The following is a 16244-nucleotide window of genomic DNA, read 5'->3' as shown; positions in this document are numbered from 1 at the left end:
ATAGGTTAGGTCAGAGTAATGTTCACTGTGTGAACTAGACTTAATATGTTCATGGCTATGAATAACTGTGCAAAGTATTGTACCCAGGGTTCATACACTTTTTCACCAATGATTTTCAATGACTTTTCCATGACTTCTCCACAACCACTTAACTGAATTTCCATGACCAAAACAAATGACTTTATCTCAGTGGGACGATTTAAAATTATTTATTGTAACAGCTCCAACTACCCTGTACCCTCCAACAGACCCTGAATGGTCTTGATATCTGGGTAGAGGAGCACAAAATGAAACTCAACCCAAAGAAATGTAAAGTCACCCACATGAGGCATCCACCCGCCCTGCCGACTCTCTCCATTGACCAGAACATCGTGGAAGTCTGTGACACTGTCAAGGTCCTGGGGGTCACCATCCAGAGTAATTTGCATTGGGACAGTCAGGTGGACCACATGCTGACCTCAGCGAACAGGAAGCTTTTTGCTCTGTGTCGCCTGAAGAAATTTGGTGTCCGAGACCCAGAACTGGTTTCCATCTACATAGGCTACGTACGCCCGGTGCTGGAGTATGCAGTCCCCGTCTGGCACAGTTCCCTCACTACAGACCAGGCTAAAAGGCTGGAAAGCACGCAGAAACGGCCTTGTAAAATCATACTTGGCCAGAGGTACTCAGGGTACCCAGAGGCTCTCTGCACTCTCGGATTGTGCACTCTATCAAAGAGACGCACTCAGCTGTGTCTTGGCTTTGCCTGAAAGCTGCTCAAGTCCAACTTCAGTGACTGGCTACCCCCCCTCAGGGAGGAGCTCACAGGTCGTCAGACAAGGAATTCAAACCAACTGTGTGACGATACGGGTGCTGGGACCCAGGCGCAGAGTGGAAAAAACACGAAACTCAAAGGGGAGAAAATTAACAAAGACTTTACTTACAGAAAGGCAAACACACGGAACAGAAAAGGACACGAAGGGCAAAAACACAAACTCAAAAAATCTAAATAAGGCAAACAAACAGGGAACAGAAAGGACACGAGGGGCAAAAACACAAACTCAAAAAATATCTAAATAAAACAGAAAACAAGAGGAACTCACAAACATGGGCAGGGCAGAACACAGGCAGGTAGCAGACAAGGGCAGGTCAAACAAAACACAAGTCAGAACAAAACACAGGCAGGTACATACGCTTGAAACCAACAGATATCGGGAACAAACACAAGGAACCAGCACCCGAGTCAAGGGAACAGAGAACTTAAATAGACAAGGGGTAACAAGACACAGGTGAACTCAAAAAACAATCAAACCAGAAGGAGGGGATAACAAGACACAGGTGGGAACAATGATGGGATAACGAGACAACCAATAATACAATTAACAGGGGGGAACAGGACACAAAACAGAAGTGCCGCCATCTGGCGGCCCAACAGGGAAAACGCAGACAGGAACACCGGAACATGACAGTACCCCCCCCCCAAGGGACGGCTCCTGACGTCCCAGGAGGCCGACCCGGGGAGGGAGTCAACAGAGGGTGGGGGCTAGAGACAGGACTCAGAAAAGAACAGGGACTGGACACAGAACTGGGGCAGGAACAGGACTGGACTGGACAGGACAGGAACAAGACAAGAACAAGACTTGGGGCTGGACTGGGCAGGACAGGAACAAAACAAGAATAAGACTCGGGGCTGGAGGAGAACTCGGGGCTGGACGGGAACTCGGGGCTGGAAACAGGACTCAGGGCAGAAACAGGACTGGACAGGAACAGGACGGGACACAGGACTGGAACGGGACGCAGGACTCGGGACTGGAACGGGACGCAGGACTCGGGACTGGAACGGGACGCAGGACTCGGGACTGGACTAGGACGGGGGAACAGGACTCGGGACTGGGCAGGACCCGGGCAACACGGGGAGACTCAGGGCTGGGCAGGACCCGGGCGACACGGGGAGACTCAGGGCTGGGCAGGACCCGGGCGACACGGGGAGACTCAGGGCTGGGCAGGACCCGGGCGACACGGGGAGACTCAGGGCTGGGCAGGACTCGGGGAAACTCAGGGCCCGCACATCGGGCGACACGGGGAAATTCAGGGCCCGCACATCGGGCGACACGGGGGAAACTCAGGGCCCGCACATCGGGCGACACGGGGGAAACTCAGGGCCCGCACATCGGGCGACACGGGGGAAACTCAGGACCCGCACTTCTCGGGCGACACAGGGAAATTCAGGGCCCGCACTCGGACGACACGGGGAAATTCAGGGCCCGCACACGGGCGACAGGGGGATTCAGGAAACCAGGGGGGACTTGGACAGGGGCAAGGCAGACATACAGGACTGGACTGGGGTGAGGTGGACACAGGACTGGACTGGGGCGAGGTAGACACAGAACAGCAACGAGACGGGGCACGACAACACAGGACTGGGTTGGACAAGACTGAGGGGGAAACAGACTGCCAGATACTGGCACAATCGGGAGACCTACAAGGACAGACACAGGGACAAGCAGGCGGGGAGGCACACGGCGACACCGACGGACACACAAAGGGACAGGCAGACAGGGAAGGCGAGGGGGGAGCCCAACAACTGACATAGGGACTGACACACAGGCAAACAAGACAAAACACATGCGGACTGGCACACTGACAGACAGGCAGACAGGCGGGCAAACACGTTGGCCGATGGGCTGACGGCTTGGGGGGCAGACAAACAGGCCAACAAACTGGCTGACACACATACGGGTAGACCAACAGACAAACAGGCGGGCAGACAATTAGACAGGGGGGCCGGGGAACACACGGACACACGGTTGGGAGGACGAACACCAAAGGGAGAATGGACACCAGGGGGAGTGACGAGGCCGGGGGAGGGACGACCACTGGGGGGAGGACGGACTCCGGGGAAGAGACGATCACTGGGGGAAGGACCGACACCGGGGGAGAGACGACCACTGGGGGGAGCGACGAGACCGGGGGAGGGACGACCACTGGGGGGAGGACAGACTCCGGGGAAGAGGCGACCACTGGGGGAAGCGACGATACCGGGGGAGAGACGATCACTGGGGGAAGGGCGAACACTAGGGGGAGCGAGAACACTAGGGGAAGCACGAACGCCAGGGGAAGCACGAACGCCAGGGGAAGCACGAACGCCAGGGGAAGCACGAACGCCAGGGGGCAAGGTGTGGACACTAGGGGGAGCGAGAACACTAGGGAAAGAACGGACACTGGGGGGCGTGAGAACACTAGGGGAAGCACAAACGCCAGGGGGAGCACGGACGCCAGGGGAAGCATGAACGCCAGGGGAAGCACGAATGCCAGGGGGCAAGGTGTGGACACTAGGGGGAGCGAGAACACTAGGGAAAGAACGGACACTGGGGGGCGCGAGAACACTAGGGGGAGCACGAACGCCAGGGGGAGCACGAACGCCAGGGGGCAAGGTGTGGACACTAGGGAGAGCAAGAACACTAGGGGAAGAACGGACACTGGGGGGCGCGAGAACACTAGGGGGAGCACGAACGCTAGGGGGAGAACGAACGCCAGGGGGAGCACGAACGCCAGGGGGAGCACGAACGCCAGGGGGAGCATGAACGCTAGGGGGCAAGGCAGGCGGCTTAGCCTGCGGGGCGGCCAGAGCAGTCTGCGGCGGCCCCTGCGGGACAACACATGGGACCGTTGTCCTCTCCGGGGCTCTGGACGGCTCTGGAGGCCTCTCCGGAGCTCTGGACGGCTCCGGAGGCCCCCCCGGGACTCGAGGCGGCTGCGGAGGCTCCCCTGGGGCTTGAGGCGGCTCCGGAGGCCCCCCCGGGGCTCGAGGCACAAGTACAGCCCGAAACTTGGGTGTAGCAGGCGGCCTCCGCGGAAGGGTCAGAGCAGGCGAGGCCTCCGGGGCTGGAGGCGGCTCTGGGGGCCTCTCCGGGGCTGGAGGCGGCTCTGGGGGCCTCTCCGGGGCTGGAGGCGGCTCTGGGGGCCTCTCCGGGGCTGGAGGCGGCTCTGGGGGCCTCTCCGGGGCTCGAGGCGGCTCTGGGGGCCTCTCCGGGGCTCGAGGCGGCTCTGGGGGCCTCTCCGGGGCTCGAGGCGGATCTGGGAGCCTCTCCGGGGCTCGAGGCGGATCTGGGAGCCTCTCCGGGACTTGAGGCAGAGCAGGCCGTGATGGCCGCTTCGGGACTTGAGGCAGAGCAGGCCGTGAAGGCCGCTCCGGGACTTGAGGCAGAGCAGGCCGTGAAGGCCGCTCCGGGACTTGAGGCAGAGCAGGCCGTGAAGGCCGCTCCGGGACTTGAGGCAGAGCAGGCCGTGAAGGCCGCTCCGGGACTTGAGGCAGAGCAGGCCGTGAAGGCCGCTCCGGGACTTGAGGCAGAGCAGGCCGTGAAGGCCGCTCCGGGACTTGAGGCAGAGCAGGCCGTGAAGGCCGCTCCGGGACTTGAGGCAGAGCAGGCCGTGAAGGCCGCTCCGGGACTTGAGGCACAGCAGGCCGTGAAGGCCGCTCCGGGACTCGGGGCAGAGCAGGCCATGAAGGTCCCTCCGGCACTCGGGGCAGAGCAGGCCGTGAAGGTCCCTCCGGCACTCGGGGCAGAGCAGGCCGTGGAGGTCCCTCCGGCACTCGGGGCCGAGCAGGCTGTGAAGGTCCCTCCGGCACTCGGGGCAGAGCAGGCCGTGAAGGTCCCTCCGGCACTCGGGGCAGAGCAGGCCGTGAAGGTCCCTCCGGCACTCGGGGCAGAGCAGGCCATGAAGGTCCCTCTGGGACTTGGGGTGGAGCAGGCCGAGGGCCCTGCCATCTGGGCTGGGCAGGGGACAGGAACACAGACCACAGCTGTAGGGAACCCGGCTGGGCAGCCGGACGGGACCGGCGGGACCCCCGCGGGCCGGACCCTGGGAAGATTGCAAGCCGCGACCCCTCAAAAGGGTCAGGATCCGCCGGCTGATCAGCTGGAGGTCTGGCCGACCGGGAGGCAGCCCGACCACGGCGCCTCCGCGACCGTCCGCCCCGGGCACTGGGAGGTTGAAGCTCCCACCACCCCGATGGCATTTTAAACAAAAAAAAAAAAAAAAAAAAAAAAAAAAAAAAAAAAAAAAAAAAAAAAAAAAAAAAAACCTCTGCTGGGTCCCAAACTGGCTGGTTCCTTCTGTGACGATACGGGTGCTGGGACCCAGGCGCAGAGTGGAAAAAACACGAAACTCAAAGGGGAGAAAATTAACAAAGACTTTACTTACAGAAAGGCAAACACACGGAACAGAAAAGGACACGAAGGGCAAAAACACAAACTCAAAAAATCTAAATAAGGCAAACAAACAGGGAACAGAAAGGACACGAGGGGCAAAAACACAAACTCAAAAAATATCTAAATAAAACAGAAAACAAGAGGAACTCACAAACATGGGCAGGGCAGAACACAGGCAGGTAGCAGACAAGGGCAGGTCAAACAAAACACAAGTCAGAACAAAACACAGGCAGGTACATACGCTTGAAACCAACAGATATCGGGAACAAACACAAGGAACCAGCACCCGAGTCAAGGGAACAGAGAACTTAAATAGACAAGGGGTAACAAGACACAGGTGAACTCAAAAAACAATCAAACCAGAAGGAGGGGATAACAAGACACAGGTGGGAACAATGATGGGATAACGAGACAACCAATAATACAATTAACAGGGGGGAACAGGACACAAAACAGAAGTGCCGCCATCTGGCGGCCCAACAGGGAAAACGCAGACAGGAACACCGGAACATGACAAACTGGCCATCCCAAGATGTCGAACTGAGAGATACAGGAGATCACCAATCCCCTATATGTGCAGACTCCTAAATGACAGCGGATTTTAAATTTAAATTTGGGATACGAGATTAGATCTCAGTTTAGATAATTGCAATATTTAAAATTTTTTGTCTACTTAGTATTGATGTTTTATTGCAACAGCAAAATAATTCAGTGTTTTTAATGACAACTGTCTTTATGAACCTGTAATAATGCTGAAAGGTCAATAAATAAATAAATAACACTAAGTAAAATTAGGTCTGCATCTGAAACATATGGTGCCTCTCTAAAACAAACAAACACCAGACAGACACACTTAGATACATTCTCTTATATTTTAATTCGAATAGTTTAACATTTTTGTCAATGTCTCAAACAGGGCTCGAAATTGCGACCATTTTGGTCGCATATGCTCCCGAAATTGAATCTGTGCGACCTCGAAATATAATTGGGAGCATTTGTGCGAGTGCAAATAATTGTTCTGGTGCGACCTTTTTTTTTTCTTTTTCCAGTCGAACGTCTCTTTCTCTGTACATTCGCTAATACGCTCAGCATGTCCCTTGTGAGCTGACGGTGACCCTTCTAACCAATCGCGAGCTTGACATTCTTACCTTTAATGCTGATTTTAAATAGGTTAATATTAGCCTTCAATCACTCCCTTTCCCTGCACTCCACTGTCACGCGACGCGTAACTAATGTTACCTGAAGACAAAAGTTTATGTTCAATTTATTAGCGTTATCGAAAGCTGAAAAGTTGAAGCGGACGTTTTGTGTAGCGACCCGGTTGGAACAGCTAATTTCTCCGATGCAGTTTACTGATTTAATTAGCGTAATTAATGTGACGAGAAGCGCTTTGTCGTTTGAATGGATAACACGCAATTCCTTGAAGAGTCGACACATTTTATGCGTGACAGTTTAACTGTTCCTTGTAAACCGTACTGTTATATTGTCGTTTTTATTAATAAAAAATCTATTGCATATATTGTTGGTGCTCCTTACATTTCGGTGGGTGTTCCTAAGTTTTTGAAGTTGGGAGCACCAGTGCTACCAAGTAAAAAAGTTAATTTCGAGCCCTGATATATTACTGAAGCTGCACACCTGGCATATTGTCGGCACAGTAGGGCCTACGTTTACTAACTGCTACATCAGCAGAGGCGTGCCTGTAAACAGACTGAGCCGGACCGAATTAACTTCTCACACCACCAAAATACCGCGAAGGTTACGTGCCAATTTACATTTTATTACTATACATACTATTTTTATGATTGGATTAATTAGTAATTATATTTGATGCAACTTTAGCTATATTTCCATTACTTTTCCAAAACTTTTCAAAAAATATTATTTTCCATAACTTTTCCAGGGCCTGGAAATTGCATTTTAAATTTCAATGACTTTTCCAGGTTTTTCATGACCGTACGAACCCTGTGTACCTTATTGGACCTGTGTTATGTAGTTGTTCCAATTACCTTTTGTATGCACTTATTGTACGTCACTTTGGATAAAAGCGTCTGGCAAATAAATGTAATATAATATAAACTAACAGGGCTGTGCGTGTTAAACTAAAATAACATGAATGTGGAATGAGTCATTATCAAACACATTTGAGTTTACACCCCACTACAGTTCAGTAAACAGGACTAATTCATTTTCTTCATTCATTTGTGTAGTCAAATTCTACCAAGAGGAAGAACAGGAACATGCTGTTTCAGTTCCGTGAAGTGTCTGTTTTCACATTAGGAACATTGACATCAGTGTTGTATTTAGTCACATTGTAGCCCTTTGGATTGAAGGGGTTTGTGTTTGTACTCACCCCAGTCTCTGCAGTTTACAGTGTGGGTCCTCCAGTCCAGCAGACAGCGCTCTCACTCCTGAATCCTGCAGCTCGTTGTCTCTGAGCTCCAGATCTCTCAGCTTTGAGTGAGGAGAACGCAGGACTGAGGCCAGAACATCACAGCAGCCCTCTGTGAGATTACACCAACCCAGCCTGTGGAGAGACCACACACACACAAACACGCACGCACACAAACACACGCACAAATTCTTTGTGACATTGTTCACCTTGACAGTTGATACATATGTACCTACGCATTCCTGAGATGTACACACAAAAACAGGGAGGGGGGTGTGTAAATTAAGTTCATAAAGTATTCTGACTAATCCACAATAGTCTAAGGCAATTACTGGGCTCTAATAACCCTTTCCATGTGATGAACTTATCTTATTTGCAAACATATTAATTTCATCTGCAAACACAAAAAACAGCATTTTTATGGTGCACTTTACCTCACCTGACATGTTCTTCAGTTCATAAACATCTATACATTTCAAAGACGCTGAATATTCATCACTCTGAATAGATAAATATAACTGTTAATGTATAACTACTCGTATAACCCATTAGCTAAATACATTACTGTTATAATGATAATATTTCCTTCCTAATCTTGTAACCATCAAGTTATCAAACAATTTAAGTTTAACAAATTATACAGTCTGTCAGGATTTTTGACATTAATTTTAAAATATTCAGCAAGGTGAAATGAAACCGCATTCAATACAAAATTGCGCTCTTCCTTATTTACCTCTCATCAAAGTAACGTGACGGTAACCATGACGACGCTGTTTAAAACGTGGCCGTTAGGAGGGTCGGTTGGTTACCATGGCGATGCCAGCTCGCTCTGAGCTGTTTACTGTGTTACCTCAGCTAATTCATTCTTTGAAAATACAGAACTACAGTTACATGACACAATTATTTGATAATAACTATTAACACTTCGCAAATATCATTTGTTTACCATTTACATCAAACAACATGACCCTCAAGTTGACACCTGTTGCCGTTGTTCTAAGTTCAGCTTTCGCTTTGACTCACAGTCACAGGCACGAGTTAGCTAGCTAGCCAGCCCAACCTACCTTAACGTTACTTCATGACCCAACCTAGCTAGCGGAGCCAGTGAGGAACTAAGCAGCTAACTGTCACAGACAACTTAAATATATACACCAGTATATAAAATAACATGAAGGTTTTATCTAACCAGTCATGATATTATTGGCCAGACCTGCGATATTGTACCTGCTAACAGCTGAAGCAGTGCCGGAGCCGTGTACGAGCTGTGCTATACTTCAGTTCATCTGGCACGATCTTACAGCAATGCAACTACTGCATCAACTGGAATTACACTGCATCGCCATCTAGTGGCTGTATCAGAACAGCACAACTGATTACTGCCACTAACTTTTATTGCTGGTAGACACTAGATTTTCAAAAATGTGCTGTGTTTTGAAACTTCCACACATTGCACCTATATTCTCCATGTCTTTACGCTATAATCCATCCAATCATTTTATTCTCGCACGCTTTTGCGAATATAATAGGTTAATTATTGCGTTACATTTAATTATTTTTGTATCAATGATAATAATAATGAAAATAAAAGCCTGATGTATTAGGTCATTTTTTTCTTTTAAAACCCCTTATCAACATGTTTGGTAGCCCTTGTGGAGTAATATAAACTGCACAAAAAAATTAATAAGTGGGGGTATTTGAAGATTATTAGAATACTCCTGTAAAATATGTTATTCTTTAGATGATAGGAGCTAGAGCCAGAATATTGATCTCTGAATCAGACTATTCCACACAGCATGACTGCTTACAAAGGTATAATATCCAGGCTATGACTTGGGACTGGAATCACAGAAAGGTGGCTAAACTAAACGATGTAACACTGCATCTAAACAGCAGCTCACATGTTGTTCAGATGGACACTCTCCCACCAAGATGTACACACATAACGTGCCGGTGAGTTAATGCCCGGCTTTACCAGCAGAATAAAATACCATTTTATTCATAATCCTTTCAGAAACACCACAATCTTGAAAATTAAACATCCTGCTGGACTGAACTCTGACAGTTCTATAGATGTAATTCTGACCCAAATGGGCCCTTTTCCTATACTGTAAGTTCTCTGAATTGGGGCAATGGGCTCATCTACCTTTTCTATGACCTTTTCTCTGGGCTTAACCCTCCCATCCCATACTAGACGTGCAGCTGCCACCTTTCAGAGTGTACAGTGAGTTCGTTTTCAGTGCTGTAGGATGTTTGGTCACCACCAAAAGTAAAGACAACACACATTTTCCATGTGTGGACAGTGAATTTGCTCATTTCCTTTTAGTTTTCTGTGACAAACTTCCCACAGCACTGCAAGCTAACACAGCTAAAGGCAGATTCACTGTAGAAACAGGAAGTAATGCACATGCTCATATATATGTACTGTGGTGTGGGCCTCTGGAGCCCCACCCCTCCCTGCTATGTGCTGCCACTCAGCTCCACTTCACCTGAGTCTCACCGGCCAGCCTGCTGCACCATGGACAGCGCCGGAGGGACAGAGCTGAGTTTCAGCACCTCCACTCCACACTCAGACCTGGACAGCGCCGGAGAGACAGGGCTGAGTTTCAGCACCTCCACTCCACACTCAGACCTGGACAGCACCAGAGGGACAGGGCTGAGTTTCAGCACCTCCACTCCACACGCAGACTTAGACAGCGCAGGAGGGACAGGGCTGAGTTTCAGCACCTCCACTCCACACTCAGACCTGGACCTGAGATACAGTCAGGCCACCGGCAGCATACCAGTGCTTTGTCCACACCACTTTCCCCTTTGCCTGAGTAGCTTCTGGCCCTATATAGGCCTCATGGTCTCACTCCAGGGGTGTGCTGGCTTTCCCCTCACTGAGTGACTAACAGAGTCTCTGATTCTCGTTTTTTTTTTTTTTTGTGGCAGACTCAGACGTGCCCCTCCTCGTGGCCTGAATTTTGGACCCGCCTGCACTTCCCTAGCACTTTTGCTTCCCCCAACATTTGAGTAGCCTGATCTTGTTTTGTGTTTCACTTTTCCCCTGTCTTCATTCATTGTGATACCGCTGTCACAATAAATGTCCTCACTCAAAAAATGGCTACAAAGCTTAAAAAAAAACGTCATAATTTATTTTTTATTAGTTTTCTTTAATGCAGATTCATGCACAAACGTTTCGGCATGTTGCCTTCTTCAGTGTGCAGGTACAATGATTAAGACATTCCACCTTCTTATAAACAGGTAACAGCTGCCTTTCATTAGGGCTGCTGGCCAATTATTATGAGACAATTATTTATTAAGGCTGCGAGACAATCATAGTGAGACAATTAGATAAATTGGTAAATTGGTTAACAGGGGCAATCAAGGAGAATAGTAGAGGGGTGAATGTATCCACAAGTGGCCACAATAGAAGACATCAGGCTAAGCCGTTCATAAATCCATGTGGCCACTCGTGAGCCCAGTCACGCCCCTCAATCACAAATGCATTCAGGTTATACACTGTAAAATCGAAATCAACAAAAAAGCAGGCATAAAGGCCATACACAGAAATCTAAAGAAAAGGAATAAGGTCCAGCTCCTCATTGAGGCCCCCTGGTGACACAGATTTGAGTCTATATCCAGAAGGCCTCTCTTTGGAGTAGTTTTTTCTCAAAGTCACCTCCCCTGCGGGCTGGCGTTACCTTTTCTATACCCATACATTGAAGGTCTTTAATAGAGTGTTCCTGTTCTATAAAGTGCCTTGCCACTGGTGAGGTGATAAATCATCTATAAGAAGATGTGATATGTTCCCCAAGTCGTTGTTTTAAAGCACGTGTAGTTTTACCTATATACACCTTGGGGCAGGGACACTTCAACAAGTAGATTACACCTTTTGTACTGCAAGTGATACAAGATTTAATTTGATAAGATCTGGATGTTTGGGGACACACAAAATTATGTCCTTTCATCATATTACCTCAAGATGCACAGCTCCTGCAAGGGAAACAACCAGTTATAAAAGCTTGTTTTTTCTGTTTAACTACGTCTGACTTCACTAGCATATTTGCCAAATTCCCTGCTCTTTTATAAGTAAATAGAGCGGGGCTCTGAAAGGCTTGGTTTAAAGAAGTGTCTGAGGACAAAATATGCCAGTGCTTGTTTACGATAGATCTAATTTTATTAGAACAGTCATTGTAAGTCAGAACATAGTTAACAGAGAATGTCTTTTTTTTGCTTACTCTGTGTTTTATTTAGCAGGTCATTTCTATTGAGACCTTTGACCTTTTGTTTAGTGTCATTAAGCCATACTTCAGAGTATCCTCTTGAGCGAAAATGCTCAATGAGGAGCTCCGATTGTTTGTCGTATTCTTCTTCAGTGTCACAGATATGGCGAAGCCTATGCAACTGACTCACAGGTAACCCTTTCTTTAATGGTAATGGGTGATAACTGTCAGCTGACAAAATTGTATGTCAATGGGCTTTCTATATACCGTAGTACTAAGGGAATTGCCTTATTTAGTGACCAAGACATCTAAGAAGTGAATAGCTTCTGGGCTCTTCTCAACTGAAAAGGAAATAGATGGTAGTTCTGAATTAATGTAATTAACAAATTCCATCAGCTTCATTTCTGAATCATTCCATATCATAAAACAATCATCAATATACCTTGTCCAGTATTTAATAGAACTTATGTAAGGATTGTTCTCATAAATATAATCAAGTTCAAATTTTCCCATGAACAGATTAGCATAGTTGGGGGCTAATGGAGTCCCCATGGCAGTGCCATGTGTTTGCAAGTAGTAATCTTTATCAAAGAGAAAATAATTGAGTGAGACTGATAATAAACTCAGTAGGCACACTACCTTCATGATTGGAAAGAAAGAATCTCAGAGCCTCCAGGCTGGTATTCGTAGGTATGGAGGTGTATAGAGAACCAACATCTAATGTAACTAAAAAGTCACCTTCATCTATGTTTGACAATGCTTGTAAATTCACTAAAAAATCTGTGGTGTCTTTCAAGTATGATGGTAATAGCTTAAATATGGGGTAAACATGAAAGTCCACAAACCGAGAAATGTTCTCAGTAAGAGAGCCAATGCCTGATACTATAGGCCTCAAAGGAGGATCTTCATGGGATTTATGAATCTTAGGCAATGCATATAGTACAGGTATGGTAGGGTGATTCACAGAGAGATATTTAAATTCCAAGATAGCTCTTGTTAACCAATTTACCAATTGATCTATTGTCTCACTATGATTGTCTAGCAGCCTTAATAAATAATTGTCTCATAATAATTGGCCAGCAGCCCTAATGAAAGGCAGCTGTTACCTGTTTATAAGAAGGTGGAATGTCTTAATCATTGTACCTTCACACTGAAGAAGGCAACACACCAAAACGTTTGTGCATGAATCTGCATTAAAGAAAACTAATAAAAAATAATGATATTTTTTTGAAGCTTTGTAGCCATTTTTTTGAGCGCGAACCAATTTCTTTTCAATTGATGATATTTCTTCGGTTTCTACGCATCAAACAAATTAAAACGGGTGAGCGCGGTGATTTCTCTTGTTATGAACAATAAAAGTCCTCTACATGCATGTTGCCAGCACTGTCTGCCTCGTCTGTGCCTCATTCCCACAGCATACAGTATGGGTGTGATAAAAGTTTATTAAAGGAGATGAAAGATATGGAATTGAAGGTATCTGTCAGTGGGTGGAAAATCACAACCTGTACCTGTACAACATGCCATATAAATGCTCTGCCCGTTTGCAAATGTTGCACACAATGCAAATCATGCAAACTATGTAGACTACACAGAAGTAAAAAACAGTCCTTAGAAGGCCCATCTCTGTAAACCCTTGCAGGAGGAGTATGCAACACATACAGGAATTATAGCTTCAATCATTAGGGCACACCAGTAGTACAATACCCCTTATTTACTGTCAGGATAATTACCATGCAGTGCCCACAAACCCTGTAGAGAGGGTGTCATGGTTCTGTGTTTCCGTCTGTCTTTCCTTGTTGGGCCGCCAGATGGCGGCCCACTTCTGTTTTGTGTCCTGCTCGTTCCCCTGTTAATTGGACTATTGCTTTCACTTATTTTATTATTGTCTCGTTATTTAATCATCTCCACCTGCCTCGTTTTTCCTTCCCTCTGGTTTGATTGTTCTTTGAGTTCACCTGTGTCTTGTTACCCCTGTCTATTTAAGTTCTTTGTCCCCTTGACTCGGGTGCTGGTTCCTTGTGTTTGTTTCCAACTTGTGTTAGTTCCTTACTGTATGTATTACCCGTGTACTCTGCCTGCCTGTGTTCTGCCCTGCCCATGTTTTGAGTTCCTCTTGTTTTCCGTTTTATCTTAGATATTTTTGGAGTTTGTATTTTTGCCCATCGTGGCTCTTTGTTTGTTCTGTTTTTGTTAGTAAAGTCTTTTGTATCTACATTTTTGAGTTTCGTGTTTTTTTCCCCACTCTGCGCCTGGGTCCAAAACCCCTTGCCCGTGACAGAGGGGGGTTAGCCTGGTGGGGATGGCGGTAGGTACTAGAGTTTTGGTCAGGTCAGACTCTATTTTGTCAAATGTAAACTAGTGTGGATTGCGGGAGATGTTCTCTGGATAGCATTTAAGGGAAGCTCAAACAATTTACTTCATTATCCAAAGTCCTTTCATAAAAAGCATTTTTGGTATGCATCACAATTTCTTTGTGTTCCTTTTATTTCTTACAATCACTTCAAGTGCATGTCCATTCCTCTCTTATAGCATAGTGTCCAGTCCATCTTGCCATGTCTTGTAAATAAAATGATTGCCTCTTAACACTGTTAAAGCTTTCTATTCATGGTTATTGGCAACTGTCATATTGTGTCATAAAGTGCTCTTTCTCCTACCAATCACTGCATTGGTGCCATAAATAAACTCCTCTTTCATCATCATCTGTTTGAAAGCCAACTCTAAGGAATGACATCCTGTCCAGACCCCCATGGAAGCATCCAATTGCACAAAGTGTGGCTCTGACAAACAGTAGCATGTCCAATGTGAAAGGGGGCTACTGCCATCCTGGAAGAGCACATAGAACACTGCAGCACTACTATAGCCAAGGGCTACAGACTCCAGTTCAGAGTGAAACCCCCCATTTCAACAGAGTCATTTACTCTCAAACACAAGAGAGCGCTCCCATGTTTAAGAGGAATAAATTCCTTCCCTCTTACAAAAAGGGGGAAATACGTGTGGTTCCCAGAGATCGAACCCACGTAGTTTTTATTTTCATTATTTGCAACTCCCAAAGAAAGGCAGTTCTCAACTTCCTATCTTGGATCACAATGTTAAACAAACATTTGAGGCAATATAAATTCAAAATGTTAACATACAGCACTCTTTCACGTACAATATGTCAGAACGATTGGAAAATTTTGTGCAATTCTTTTAATCAATCGTCAGCACCCTATAATTGATTAATAATGATTAACTGATTATAGTAAAATCTACTCCGTGGCCTATACAAAGAATGACTTAAAATATGCTTAACTTAATACTTAAGCATTTTTGTTAAGGAGTATGAGCATGTCTGTGTGCTTTTGGGTCAGTCTGCTGAAGGTGAGACCAGCAGCTGAGAAGACGTGCTCAGGTGGCACTGATGTTCCAGGAATGGACCAATAACGTTTCACTAATGCTGCCAGTCAAGGAAACCGTGACTCTCTAATTTAACATTTTAGAAATGTCTCTTTAATTTGTAATCTAATCACCAACATTAGGTTATTCATTGAAATGGTTTATTGAAATTCAACTGTTTAATCTATAGAAATTCATCAATCAACATTCTTATGAAGAATTAACAGTTAATTGATTAACTTAACATCACTACTTCAAATCAGTAAATCTGAAAGATGCCTTCTTCCACGTAAGTATTTATCCCCCTCACACAAAATTCCTCCACTTCGCCCATCACGGTGTTTGCTACAAATACACAGTTCTACACTTCGGCCTTTCCCTGAGTCCACGGGTGTTCTGTCTTTGGGTAGAGGCGGGTCTGGCTCCAGGCTATTGGCTGATCATTACATTACATTACAGGCATTTAGCAGACGCTCTTATCCAGAGCGACTTACACAACTTTTACTTGGCACTTTACATTGTATCCATTTATACAGCTGGATATATACTGAAGCAATGCAGGTTAAGTACCTTGCTCAAGGGTACAACAGCAGTGTCCTTACCCAGGAATCGAACCTGCGACCTTTCGGTTACAAGCGCAGTTCCTTACCCACTGTGCCACACTCCGTCCTTGATCATTGCCAATTCAAAACCCAGAGTTGTGTAGGACACTCAGCGAGTTCTGCCACATGTGTTGTCTCTTGGTTTCAGAGTAAACCTCCCCAAGAGCAATCTCTCCCCATCCTGGAGTGTAATGTTCTTGGGACTTGATTTATACTCTGTATCCATGTGAGCTTGCCTATCAGCAGACTCCATTTTATCTCTCAGGGTATGCATCTCTTAGTTCAAACCAGACTCAAGAGTGCAGTATGACACATGCCTCAGACTACAGGAGCTGATGGTGTCAGCCTCTCAGGTTTTGCCACTGGGGCTGTTACGGTGAAGCCACACTGATTCTGGCAAAGCCGCCTGGCACCGCTCCCGCGTCCCACAATCGGCCGCTTGTGGGCGTGTCACCTATTTTATGACAGACAGTTGTGTTTG

General features: G+C 46.8%; 1 protein-coding gene across 1 annotated transcript in view; it reads right to left on the bottom strand.

The window, feature by feature from the left end:
* LOC118215534 (NLR family CARD domain-containing protein 3-like) overlaps positions 1-16244 on the bottom strand; it is a 68178-nt gene that overhangs the window by 11845 nt on the left and 40089 nt on the right. The window contains exon 5 of the mRNA XM_035396428.1: positions 7543-7716. Within this exon, the coding sequence (XP_035252319.1) occupies positions 7543-7716 (174 nt within the window). The remainder of the gene's footprint in view (positions 1-7542; positions 7717-16244) is intronic.

This window comes from Anguilla anguilla, chromosome 16, assembly GCF_013347855.1.
Source record: "Anguilla anguilla isolate fAngAng1 chromosome 16, fAngAng1.pri, whole genome shotgun sequence".
Lineage (NCBI taxonomy): Eukaryota > Metazoa > Chordata > Actinopteri > Anguilliformes > Anguillidae > Anguilla > Anguilla anguilla.
The sequence above is the reverse complement of the archived record's forward strand: the minus strand, read 5'-3'. Positions and strand labels throughout refer to the sequence as shown.